Genomic DNA, 13,341 nt, shown 5'->3' on the forward strand with positions numbered 1-13,341 from the left:
CTTTCCACCATGTGCTAAGTTGGTGGCAGGCAATTAAGGGATGCCATAATTCATAATTCACAGAAATGAGAGTTAGCTTAATAAACTGCAAGAACAGGTCTTAAAGAAAACTTGTTTTAAAAAATATTAATTATGGGGCTGGTGTTGTAGCTCAGTGGTAGAGTGTTTGCCTAGCATGTGTGAGGTACTGTGTTCAATTCTAGCACCTCATATGAATAAATAAAATAAAGGTCCACTGACAACTAAAAAAATTTTTTTTAAATTAAGTAAATTCTATCCTTGATGATAATAAAATATTAGTCCTTGTTAGTAATAAAATATTCTGGAGTCATCTTAGCTTCTCAGGAAACATTTAGATACATCACTATAAATTAAAAAATGATAACTGAAAATACCAAAGTTTGGTGAGGATAAGAAGAAATAGTACCTTTAATACACTATTGATATGAGAAACTGAACAACTTAGTAATATCTAATAAAGTTGAAAATGCATACGAATAGCCCAGATATAAAGTCTGAAAACTCACTTATGCACAAAGAAATGTGTATTAAGAATGTTAATACAATACACCTGTGGGTGGGGAAAAAACCCAAATTGTGGCATATTTATAAACTACTGAAGTCCTATTAAAATAAATGACCTAGATTTACATGTTTCATTCATAAGTTTGGGTGAAAGAAAGCAAATATAGTATGATATTGTTCATATGAATCAAGATTTAATAATATTAATGGACACATACACAGGTAGCAAAAAAGTATTAAAAACCAAGACTAGAAGGATATATAGGTTGCTTCTATGGAGGAAAGGTGAATAGACTGGGAAGGGAAACAAAGCAGACTTTGTTCTCCTCCTCTGTGCTCTTTCCCATCTGTCTGAAACTATCTTCCCTCAGATACAATTCCTTACATCATCTTTGCAGTAAGGTCTATCTGGACCATCCTATTAAAAGGTAGCCTAATCCTCCAGATCTCCTTACCCTGCTATATGTATATTTTTTTCTTTTCCCATACCAGTTACCACCTTCTTACCTATTATTATTTATTGTTCGTTTTTTCTGGCTTGAGGAAAATAATTCCACATCCCTAGAACAAGAGCCTGGCAACCAGTGGGCATTCATTCATATTGAATGAGTGAATTAACCTATAATGTTTTGTTTAACAGTATAAATCTGAATCAAATTTTGGAAACTATTAAAATCTATTAATTCTGAGTGGAGGATGTTTTGTTACATTAATCTGAATTTTCTCCGTCGTTTAAAGTGTGTTTCAGAATTTAAAAGCTCTAGATGATATAAAAAGGGAGTATATTATATTGGTTACAATCTGCCAGATCAGTGTTTATACCAGATCTGTATAAATCCCATATGCTTTACCTTGGACACATTATTTTTTTGTGTGTGTGGTGCTGGGGATAGAATTGGGCCTTGCGGCAGGCTAGGCAAGTACTCTACCACTGAGCTACATCCCCAGTTTGACACAATGCATGATGGCTATAAACTTTAAAAAATTTGGGGGGTAAAATAAGGACAATACTACCATCTATCTCTCAGAATTCTTGTGAGGACTAAATGTACAAAAAACATTCATGGTGTCAAATCCAACTGATATTTCTCAGTCTTCACCTTAATCTACCAGCAGCATTTTGACACAGCTGATCACTCCCTTTTCCATGGAAAGTTTTCACCTAGTTTCCACTGTCTTGTTTTACTCCCTCTCACTGGCACTCATTCTCATACCTTTTAATATTGGAATGCCCCATGATCTCTGCCTTTAGGTCTTTTCTCTCTATAACACTCTTCCCTTTGGTGATACTGAACAATCTCATAGCACTAAATATTAGAAAACTACATGCTGAAAACCATCCAATTTATTATCTCTAACTTGAACTTCTTCCTAGAATTCTAGATTTCTGTATCTAATGGTCTCCTTGACATCTTTATGTGGAGGTCTAATAGGCACCTCAAAACAGTATAAGAGGGTTGGGGTTGTGACTCAGTGGTAGAGTGCTTGCGTAGCATGTGTGAGGCACTGCATATAAATAAATAAATAAATAAAAAAGGTCTATGTAGGGGCTGGGGACATAGCTTAGTTGGTAGACTGCATGTCTTACATGCACAAGGTCCTAGGTTCAATCCCCAGCACCACAAAAACAAACAAAAATAAAGGTCTATGGACAACTAAAAACAAAACAAAACAAAAAACCCAAACAGTATAAGAAAAATGGAGTTCCTCATCCTCCTCCTCTAAACCATGTCTTCTTGTGAACATCCCCACTTCAGTTAGTTAAAGGCTACCCTAGCCTTCCAGAATCTAATCATGTGGTTAAATTTGATTCTTTTCACATCCCAAGAAAAACCAGTCATCAAATTCTGATGGTTCTGTCTTCAAAACAGAATCTTATTAATTCTTAATACCTTCACTGCTTTCTTTCTTTTTTTGGTTCACACCATTTCTTGCCTATGAAAAATAGCATCCTAACAGGTCTGTCTCCATTTGTTGTAATTCTCAACTCAGCAGCAAGAGTGTTGCTATTAAAAAATGTACATTAGAACATGGGATGACATTCCTCTTCAAAACCCACTCACTATTCTCCATCTCTCTCAGAGTAAAAGCCAAAGAATTACTATGACTACATGCTCTATACAATTTGTACCACACCTAATTTTTGTCCCACATTTCCCTCTTCATATTCTAGCCTTATCAGCATCCTAAGTATTTTGTAACACTCTTGTTTCGGGGTTTTGTACTTCCTCTGTCTGATACATTTTCAGAGTTGGCAACAGCAGGCTCACTTAGTTCCTAGTAGGTCTTTACACAAATGGCATCTTCTGAGGCCTTCCATAACCAGCTTATTTAAAATTACAACTTTCTTCCTTATCAGTACCATTCTGTTTCCCTCTATCTAGGAGGAAAAGAAGAATGGACTGGGGAAGGGAAAAAGACAATGCTACAGCAGCATCATCATCATCATCATCATCATCATAATATGATTTATTGCATTTTAAATTTTATATACTCTAGTAGAATGTAAGTTCCAGGAGAGAAGGGATGCTTCTATTTCCTTATTGTTCTATCTGTAGGAACTAAAACAGAATCTATCTCTAAAAACAGCTCAAAAAAGGTTAAGTATGGAAGAAAAAGTGACAAAAAGATTGAATTTCCTTTTCTAGTGTATACAAATCTTCCAGAGCTAATAGAGATTTAAGATATCATTTCATGATTTAAGAATGCAGGAAATGAGGGGCTGGGGATATAGCTCAGTTGACAGAGAGCTTGCCTAGCATGTACAAGGCCCTGGGTTCAATCCCCAGCACCAGCAAAAAAAAAAAAAAAAAAAAAAAAAAAAGAAGTCATGAAATGATTCAAGAATTCATCTACTTATTCAGCAAAAAATTTACTGAGTACCTCTCTATATCACTCTCCTAGACACAAATAAAAGGGGTTGGTTTTACTTCAAAGTACTTCTACTAGTAGAATAGCAAAATTTTTTTTTCATATTTTTCCTTTTGTTGGAGTCAAAATAATTTCCAGTACAAATGCTAAATGAATACACTTATTGTATGGTGATAATTCAAACATAAAATAATGTTAGAAAACATTTAAAAGCACATTTTCAAAATATAATACTTTGAAATCCAACAGTTTTACAAAAAAATACCTTGAGTCAGTACCTATGAAATTTAAAGAGGACTTTGTGTCAAAATATAGTTTAATTCAAATCTGATATAGAAACATACCTTAACACTGATTACCAAGCAGCTTGTAATGGAACTTGTTTTACACTGTCAGGAAAGCAATGTAACATCTAGATAACAGACTATTATGCAATTCAGTGGAAAGGACAGCTCTATTCACTAGGGAAAGATTCTTCAAGGAGTACTAAAAAGGTTGCTTCATGTTTAGATACTAAAATAGGCTCTCAACTCTGGCTGAGAATCATCTGGGGGCTTTTAGAAATACGAATGTCTGAGCTCAACCCTAGTCAAATGACAGTCAATCTCCAGGGGTGGAGTCAAGAATCTATAGTTGTTAAAAACTCCCCAGGTAATGCTGATACACAAATGGCTTGAGAATCACACTGTTCTACAAGTTCCTATTATCAGTTATCACTTCATAGAAAAGGATACAGCTATTTATGTCAACTCTTTCCCACTGCAATATTGATTGAAAGATTTTCAAAACTACTCCCTATCCTCAATATGGCATTTTTTCAGAGGTTTTACCTGGAAACTCTAGCTTACAGTTACACTGTTCTGTCAAAATCTGGAGACTTCAAATCGGTATCTCACTAGAGGTCATTCTGCATCCTAAGCAACTGACATTTTCTAAAAGGTAATAAAGCTAACTTAAGTAATTTTTATTAAAGCTACAGACTGATCCATAGGTCTAAAGAGTAAATAATTTAAAAAATAATATTAAATTGTTTTATAATATTCCCTACCATAATAATACATATTTTTAGGTCTTATTTTCCCCATAACCTAATAAATTTCAAGCATATGTAAATTAGAGCAGCTATAAAATAAACTCATGTGCTCATCAAAATTTTGACAATGATTAAATTCTGCCCAATCATGTTTCATCTTCACAACCCAATCTTCAACACTACCCCTACTAAACCTGGGTTATGACATCATTTCAGCTGGTCTTTGTTTTTATTTTTATTAACTAATGGAGAAAGTAACTGGAAGGAATATATGTAATAGTAATAACAGAAAAAAAAAAGGTGACAAAATAATAAGGTTTATATATAAAAGAGGAAAAGGGCATTTGAAAGTCTCTTCCGTTTGTTAGCCATCTCTTACAGACAGAAGAACATTGTGCCTCTCATTTTGGCTAACTTAGGTTAAGTATAGTTCTCATTTAGCATCTAGAGAATGTAAATAATGTAAATGGAGTGAGTTTGTTTTTAAACATTTTAAAATACTAATGACTATAGCAACAACCAATGCTACATTTCTTACACAAATCTTTTTATAACAATCCCAAAACCCCTCTGGGTCTTCCAAGTTCTCCTAACAGAAGTATCCAAGTCTGAGATTTTGGTCTGGTGAGATTATTGGTTCTGGATTTGAGGTACATTTAGCATAGTAAAAGACGCTCCTTTGATACGTATGAGAAAACTAGATGAATGCTTAGGCTACTGGTATCAGTAAGGCTGCCATTTCAGAGAATGGGAGATATAATACAATTTAAACGACAGATGTGTTAATTTTGGTGGTACTGGGGAATTGAATCCTAGGCCTTCTGCATATTAAGCACATACTCTACCACTGAGCCACATCCCTAGCTAAATGACCTAAGTATTCTTCATGTCTTAATTTTAATGTCATTTCTTCAGGGAGGGTATCCCTGATGATACAATATCTTCTCCACCTGACAAGAGTAATTCCCTGCTGTAAACTTCGGTAACTCTTTGGGTTATCACACAAAGAAAAAAAATTTTCAGCTAATGAAAATTGAGGTATAGTATCATGTCTTTTCATTCTTACCTCAAAGTTCAATTTGGTTTAATTAAATTACCTTGTTCCTTAACTTTTATAAAACTTGCTAAAGGTCAAATTCAAGTTTTATTGACAAAACACTTTTTTTTTTTTTTTCAAAGCCATACTATATCTGAACGTTTTTAAAGACTGCAGAATAGAGGGAGAAAGCCCAGTGTAACAATAGATACAGAAGATAAAACCAGGAGATTTTCTTCATAGTTACTCTAGAGAATGCACTCAGGAGTAGAGTGCATGCTTAGCATGTATGAGGCCCTGGGATCTACCCTAGCACCACCAAAAAAATTGCTATTTAGATTTCTAGTTTAAAAGAAGTTTTCTTTTCTTTTTTTTTTTTGGTGTGGAGGATTGAACCTCTGTACCACTGAGATACACTCATGCCTCTGAAAGTAATTTTAATTGTCTATTTAAGTAACAAAGTGATCAGATAGTAAATCAAGTACAGAGGAAACTGACTTTCTCTATCAAAGCAAGGGACTTTCACTGAATATGAGTACAGTGCTATAAAAGCCTGATTCTACACTGTCTTTTGCGATTAACTTTTCATCTACAAAGAGAAGAGGTAGCATGATGTGGTAAAAAAGGGCTCTATAGTTAGATTTGGAGCCAAAACTCAACTACTAGTTGTATGATTTAAGTTACTTAACCTCTCATCTGTCCTCTGTAAAATGAAAATACCATTATTTTTTTTTTCAAGCCAACATAAAAAAATGCCAGTTACAGCTTGGCACACAGTGAGACCTGTACTGATTACATGTATTGACATGAATTGGTCATTATTACCATGGCTGCTACAAAAGATCAGAAACAGTCCAGGAAGTGGTTTCCAACATGAAGCACCCAAATTTTAGGGCATATACAAGCAACAATGGGGCAATTCTGCAGTTATTAAAAAAAATCATTCTGATGACATAAGTAACCTTAAAGGAAAAAGAAAATTTACCCATAAGTCAGCACAATCTATTGAAAGTACCAAGTTTCATTGTTTTCACTGAAATTATAACAACCGGATATGATAATGTTAGTTATCAAAGTGCTGAACATAAGTCTTCATTGGCAGTTGAATATATTTTTCATTTTAATTTTTTTTTCTTACAAAGGAAAATAAATTAGTCACTACTTCACAGATAATTTTGTGGTCTATGGTGGAAAAAAGGTCCTTAGAAATAGGGAGGAAAAATAACTGGGAGGAATCACTACAATAGAAATTTCACTATTATCATGTCCATTTGGTGAAATTCTAAAATGACTGGCAGCAGAAGGGAGAGAGTAGGAGATCCAAGGAACTGGAATGATTTGTAAGGTATTAGTCCCTATTTTTCTGCATTATGTCCTGGAGCAGTAGATTCCAAGAAAATCTCCATGTATGTATATGTCAAAATACAGTCTATTGTCATGTATAACTAAAGAAAACAAATTAAAAAAATACTACCACCTAGGTAGCTATATGCCAAACCAACTAAATCAGAATCCTTAGGATTGACAATGGAAAAAATAGGACATGGGTATCAATTATTTAAGGCTCCCCAGGTGATTATAATCAGCCTCCAAATTTGAGCAAACCTCACTGATTAGAATAGAAATGTCTAAGGTAGCTTAACATTTTTTCCGTGTTTCTGGTAAGTTCTGTGAACCTTGGAATAGTTTTTGTAAAAATATATATATAGTTCAAGATAAGAGAAATCTAGGGGCTGGAGTTGTGGCTCAGTGGTAGAGTGCTTGCCTAGCATGTGTGAGGCATTGCGTTCGATCTTCAGCAACACAGAAAAGTAAATAAACAAAATAAAGGTATTGTTTCCACCTACAACTAAAAAATAATTTAAAAAAAAGATAACTCTAGTATCTCTTCTGATGAGTCTTCAGTGACTTTATCAATTTGTCCAGCATAGTAATTATTACATTGTCTGCAGGAAGTTGAATGACAAGTCCTTTAAAAAATGAAGGAAACCAAGAATAGTACCTGATTTTCATCTTTTCTCAGTTAAACTTTATGTTAGTATAATATTCACTCCCTGATAAATCCTGAAGGAATCCTAAACTTTAGTGTTTCCACACTGTGTATATCTATTCAAACTTTATCAAATTTTTACTGTTAGTGTAGACAGTTATTCCTTTCATTTGGATGTATGGTTCTGTGATATGTATAGAATACCTAAAAATCTATTGTCTCTCTTCATCACTAAAAAGGATGAAGTGAAGTTCCACCTTGGCCATACTATTTGGCTTAAACCTTCTTTTTGGCTTTTAGTCAGTCAACCTTAAGACTAGGTCAATATAAGGATCATTACTGGCATCCCTGAATTTGTGTGTGATTAATGATTTTCAAATTGCATTGTTTTTATAATTCACAGTGACAAAACTAGTAACTACTAGACAAATCATGTCAGATTTATTATTACCTAAACACTCACTTTTAAATACATACATCCTAGATAAAATGAAGTAAAAGTGACCTTATGTGCACATTTATCAATCAGAACTTCACAATTGATATCAATTCCCATTCTCCCTTTCTTTGTAGTTCTAAACATTTCAAGTCAGTTCCACACAATTCAGTATTGTTACCTACTATCTTTTATTATTCACTGTACTCACCTTATCTTCTCACAAGAGAGTTCTTCTCTGAGGGTGGACATTATGTTTCTTTTTTATTGCCCACAGTGCCTAGCATAGTGGTAGTAATCTGATACATATTTACTATTTCTCTAAAACCAACAATGTTACTGGTTTTTTGTCACAAATAAAATTTTCCTTCTTAATTTTAGGTTATTCTTAAAATAAAGTATCTAAAGTGAAATATACCAAGGCCTGAACAAATAAGTAGAAGCACTCAAAAGAAGACAAGAAGTAATGTTTAGATCAGAAGAAAACAGTATTGTATTTAGATCTAAGAAGCTGAAGGTAAATCACTAACTTTCTTCATGTCTTTAGCTAATGGATTCTGCAGTAATCAATAAAGTCAAAATAACAAAAAAAGTCAAAATAAATTAAAATAACAACACTAACCTGAAAGTTCGGATGAGATTTTTAAGTTGAGTGTAAATATCTCCTAATGTAATCTGAAGGGGACCCAAAAGTCCAGGCAATCTGAAAATTAAAAAAAGTTACATTTCTTTTATAATTTAATTTAATTATATTGAAACATGTTGGATCATGCCTAACTCTGGATCTTCCAAAAGCAATAATGGCACTTAGGTGGAAATAGTCATGATTTTAAACAGTTAAACTAGATTATGACTGGTGAGAAGTCAAAAGGAAACATTTCATAGTAACTTTATACTCTGCTAGCTACAGAGTAAAGCACTGAAATGCAAAATCATTTTGGCCATCTGTATTTTGGTTCTTAGTTTTTCTTATCTAAAGAACAATTTGACAATATATCTTAACATTTTAATTGTGAATATTCTTTGAGCCAATCGTTTATAAAATATGGAAAGATATGATAAATGTTAAGTGAAAAATGCACACATAGCATTATCCCATTTTTATAAAAACATGTAATGCTTTTGTATATGATAAATATTACATATCAAACATTTCATTCATTCTATGTTACAACAGAGGGAACCAAAGGGAATTAATATACATACACCATACATATATGTCAGGGATAAACATCAAAATATTAATAATGATTATCATTGAGTGGTGGGATTATAGGTGATTTGAGTTTCATTTCCTTCTTTATACTATTTCTGTATTGTTAAATATTCTCCAGCAAGCATTATCCTTTTAAAAAGTGTTCCAGAATAGAAAAGTAATAATAACATCATTATCAGTATGTATAATCTAACCCAGCTTTCAAAAATCTGTGTAACTAAAGTCAAAGATCTTCTGTACTGTAAATCAGATAGTCTCTTATACTGCTTTATACATTAATATTGCACAGAAACATATATGCAAGTATGAAGATCATATAAAAGGCAAAACTATTAACAGATTTACTGTATATGGAGGGCCTAACCCACAACAGGTAATAAATGAGTATTAAACATGTATTTAAAATGTAAAAATTACAGTAGTTCCTTTTGATTCAGTTTTTTATACATTACCAAGTCAATATACAAAGCAAATTAAAAAGGATTTCAAGTGTGGTTTCAGAAGTATATACTTTAAAGCAAGATTATCTTACTTCCTATTATATCACAAGTAATACTTGTAATAACTCAAATGCTCAAAACATTATGACTTCCAGAAAATACATTTTTATTTTCAAACTACTACAAAATTAAGACTTCTCTTTATTTACAAAGTTCTGAAACAATGATTGACACACTTTTCTATGTTTTCTGCTAAAGAAAAAACATGCAGCCTGAAAAGTTCAAGATAGCCCTCACATCTATGGAAAAAAGATTTCAATCCCTTTTCACAAGAAACCAAAATAGCAATTTTTGTGTTATTTATGTTTGGGCTAATTATAAGAAAATCATTTCTGCCACAGGAAGCTTGACGTGAAAAGTTGAGTTGAACAAAAAAAGTTGTTGAGTGTGAAACGATTCTATGAATATGTAGGTAGAGTGAGTTAACAGACCTTTAAAACTTTAACAACCTCTTATTCACATATGAAACTAACATGACACATTAACCACAAATCAGTATTTAAATGGTCTAGCTTTGATAATTTTTCCCTGACTTCACTGAATTATTAAGAGAGAGTAAGGTAGTATAGAATCCACGGTGTTCCTCTGTGTCTTCTACATAAAATTTATTATTTCCTGGATATAACTTAAAAATATAAAATTTTCAAGTGAAGACATCCATGTAAATTTTTCCTATTTTTCAAAATGTTTAAAATTCAAAGATAGTATTTACAAATATGAACTCATAACATTAATTTTAAAATATTACAAAACTGGGATGGCAATTATATACTTACACTTTGCTCAATTTTTCAAGAACGATTCGTTTTCTAATCTGGTTCTGGGAACTTGAATCTATCAGTGGAAAGGTGGATTCATGCTGAATCTCATTTTTCAACAAAACAAAAAAGAATAATGAATTGACATTCTTGTATAAGTAGAACAATAAACATTAAGCACAAAAGTTTACATCTGTGACATAAAAGGAAATAAACTAGACTTGAGATGTAAAAGATTTAAATTTGAGTATCAGCTCAGCTTGAGTCATTGCTTACTTGAGTCATTTGTTTTCTTTTGAAAGTTTTCTCATCTGTATAATAGGGACATTAATACCTCCTTTATTAAATGAGAAAATGTATACAAGGATATAAATGTATTCTGCTAAGTTTACAGAATACAAATGTGGGATTAAAAGACAAAAATTAGCAGATATTATAAAATATATTGTGGGAAGTTTTGCTTCCCAAAATGGCAGACAATATAATTCAAACCAATCCTTACTGCAAGAACTGAGGAAACTGGGGAGGAAAGAAACACCCTTGCATTTGTTTTAAAGCATCAGAAAGCTAACAAGGCAGTAAAAACTATGGGCTAACATTCTGGGGAAGGTGATTCAAGAGACAGCATTAACTAATTCTGGAAGAGGTAATTTAGAAACCAAGAACCTGACCAAATTTTCTGATAAAAATTAAATGGCCTGAATGAGGCCCTGGGTTCAAGACACAGCAGAGAAAAGCCAAGAGAGAGATCACATGGGTTGCAACCAGCAAGGCCATAGGGGCAGAGCAACACAAGTCCTTTGGAGGTAATATTGCCATGTACCCCAGATGCTGGATGTAGAACTATAGAACATTTTTACCCAGTTGGAATTCAGGCTTGCTTTGGTCCCATCTCTTCTTCTTAATCCCATTTCTCTCTTCTGGAATGGAAATGCTTATTCTGTGTAATTATATATTGATATATGTAATTTGTTTTTGATCTTGGTTCACAGTCAAGAGTTTGCCTTGAGTCTCAGATGAGATTTGGAATTTGTATTTTAGGCAACACTATAACTGTTAAGTTGGAAATGAACAAAATGTATTTTGCATTGTGAGATGGGCATGAGCTTCTGGGGGATAGGGGTGGAATATTAAGATTTGGCTATGTGGTGTCTCCCAAAAGTTCATGCATGAGATAATGGAAGAAAGTTCAGAAGTGAAATGATTAAATTATGAGATATAAGTTAATCAATGAGTTAATCCATTGATGTGGATTAGGTAAATTGAGGCAGGTAGGATATGGCTGGAGAACATACGTCACTGGGGATGTGCCTTTGGGGTTTATATTTTTGTCCCTGATTAGCAGAGGTCTCTCTTTGCTTTCTGGTTGCTATGTCCTGAGTTGCTTTCCTTTGCCACATGTTCTGCCTCACCTGGATCCCAAAGTTATGGAGCTGACTGTGCAGTAAACCTCTGAAAGCATGAGCCAAAATAAACTTTTCTTCCTCTAAGTTGTTCCTGTCAAATTTTTTGGCACAGAAATGAAAAAGCTACCTAAAATAATTATGTTTAACATATCTGAAGAACAATGACAATGTTGAAAAATTTGGCAGGGAACTAGAAACTATATAAAAGAGCCAAATGAAAATTACAGAACTGAAAAATACATTTAAAAGTAAGAAGTCAAATGGATAGGTTTAATAGCATAGTAGAAATGACTGATGAGAGAATACATCCAGGAAAATACCCAGAACGAAGCTGACACCCTCTGCAGTGCAAAGCATTAAAAAAATAAAGACGTGGAAGATACAGTGAAAAGGACTAATGTGTGTGTGTGTGTGTGTGTGTGTGTGTGTGTGTGTGTGTGTTTGTTGTTTTTTTGGTGCTGGGGCTTGCACCCAGAGTTACACTCCCAGTCCTTGAAAAAGACTAATATATCTGTAATCAGTACCAAGTACAGAAGAGAAGGAGAACAAGGTAGAAGCAGTGTTGTAAGAGATAAAAATAGAACATTTCAGAACTAGTGAAAACAAATCAAGTCACAGATTCAAATTTACAACAGCCAAAAGAAGAAAAAATACACAAAGGAATATAATCACAACTAAGTATTGTATAACTGATAATAAACAAAGACCAAAAAAAAAATCTTAAAAGTAGTTAGAGGTAAAAAATAATTACATTTTTCAAAGTAGCTGCAATAAGAGAAAAGAAGTCAAAGGAAAAGAGAATGATATTTTTAATGGGATGAAAGAAAGTAACTGCTAATCTAGAACTCAATACTTAGAAAAATATCTTTCAAATGGTCAAGTAAAATAAAGAATTTTCTGATAAACAAAAATGAGAAAATTCATTAACAAACTGAGGCTAAAAGAAATAAAGAATTGGGCTGGGGAGATAGTTCAGCTGGTAGAGTGCTTGCCTTGCAAACACAAGGCCCTGAGTTCGATCACCAGTACTGCAAAAAAAAAAAAAAAAAAAAAAGAAGTTAAGAAATAAAGAATTCTTTTTTTAGGCACAGGGCAACTGTTCATAGATGGATAAATAGTGAAGTAGGAAGGAATGAAAAACCACTGAAGTAATTAAATTGGGTAAATCCAACTGAGTATGAGCTACAAATAATTGTTAAATGTGTTAACTGTTATACTATTAATAAATTAATAATTTAAAATGTAGAGAGAAAATAATAAGCAATAATAGCAAGAGGTGATAAATGGAGTTACATATTCTAAGGTACTAAATGTCCAAGAAGCGATGAACATATTAATTTATATTATCTTTAATAAGACAAGGATTCAGGTTTTAACCTTTAGGGTATCTATTTAATCATTAGTAAAAGAGTATATAAAAACAAGATAATACAGACTAATAGAATAAATCATGACAAACAACCCAAAAGAAATCAAGAGAGAGGAGCTCAGTGGTAGAGCACTTGCCTAGAATGGGTGAGGCACTGGGTTGGATTCTTAGCACCACATAAAAAACAAACAAAAATTGAAG

At 33.0% G+C, this 13,341-nt stretch overlaps 1 protein-coding gene across 6 annotated transcripts in view; it reads right to left on the bottom strand.

Moving 5' to 3' along the window:
• Positions 1-13,341, bottom strand: part of Rpap2 (RNA polymerase II associated protein 2) — a 119,350-nt gene that overhangs the window by 68,831 nt on the left and 37,178 nt on the right. For all 6 annotated transcript variants that reach the window (XR_007104013.1, XM_047518474.1, XM_047518461.1 and 3 more), the window contains 2 exons: positions 10,384-10,472; positions 8,514-8,594 (listed from right to left, as the gene is read on the bottom strand). Coding sequence is in view for 5 of the 6 variants with exons in the window: in XM_047518474.1 (XP_047374430.1) it covers positions 8,514-8,594; positions 10,384-10,472 (170 nt within the window). In the remaining variant the exon portion in view is untranslated. The remainder of the gene's footprint in view (positions 1-8,513; positions 8,595-10,383; positions 10,473-13,341) is intronic.

This window comes from Sciurus carolinensis, chromosome 1 (genome assembly GCF_902686445.1).
Source record: "Sciurus carolinensis chromosome 1, mSciCar1.2, whole genome shotgun sequence".
NCBI classification, from domain to species: Eukaryota; Metazoa; Chordata; class Mammalia; order Rodentia; family Sciuridae; genus Sciurus; species Sciurus carolinensis.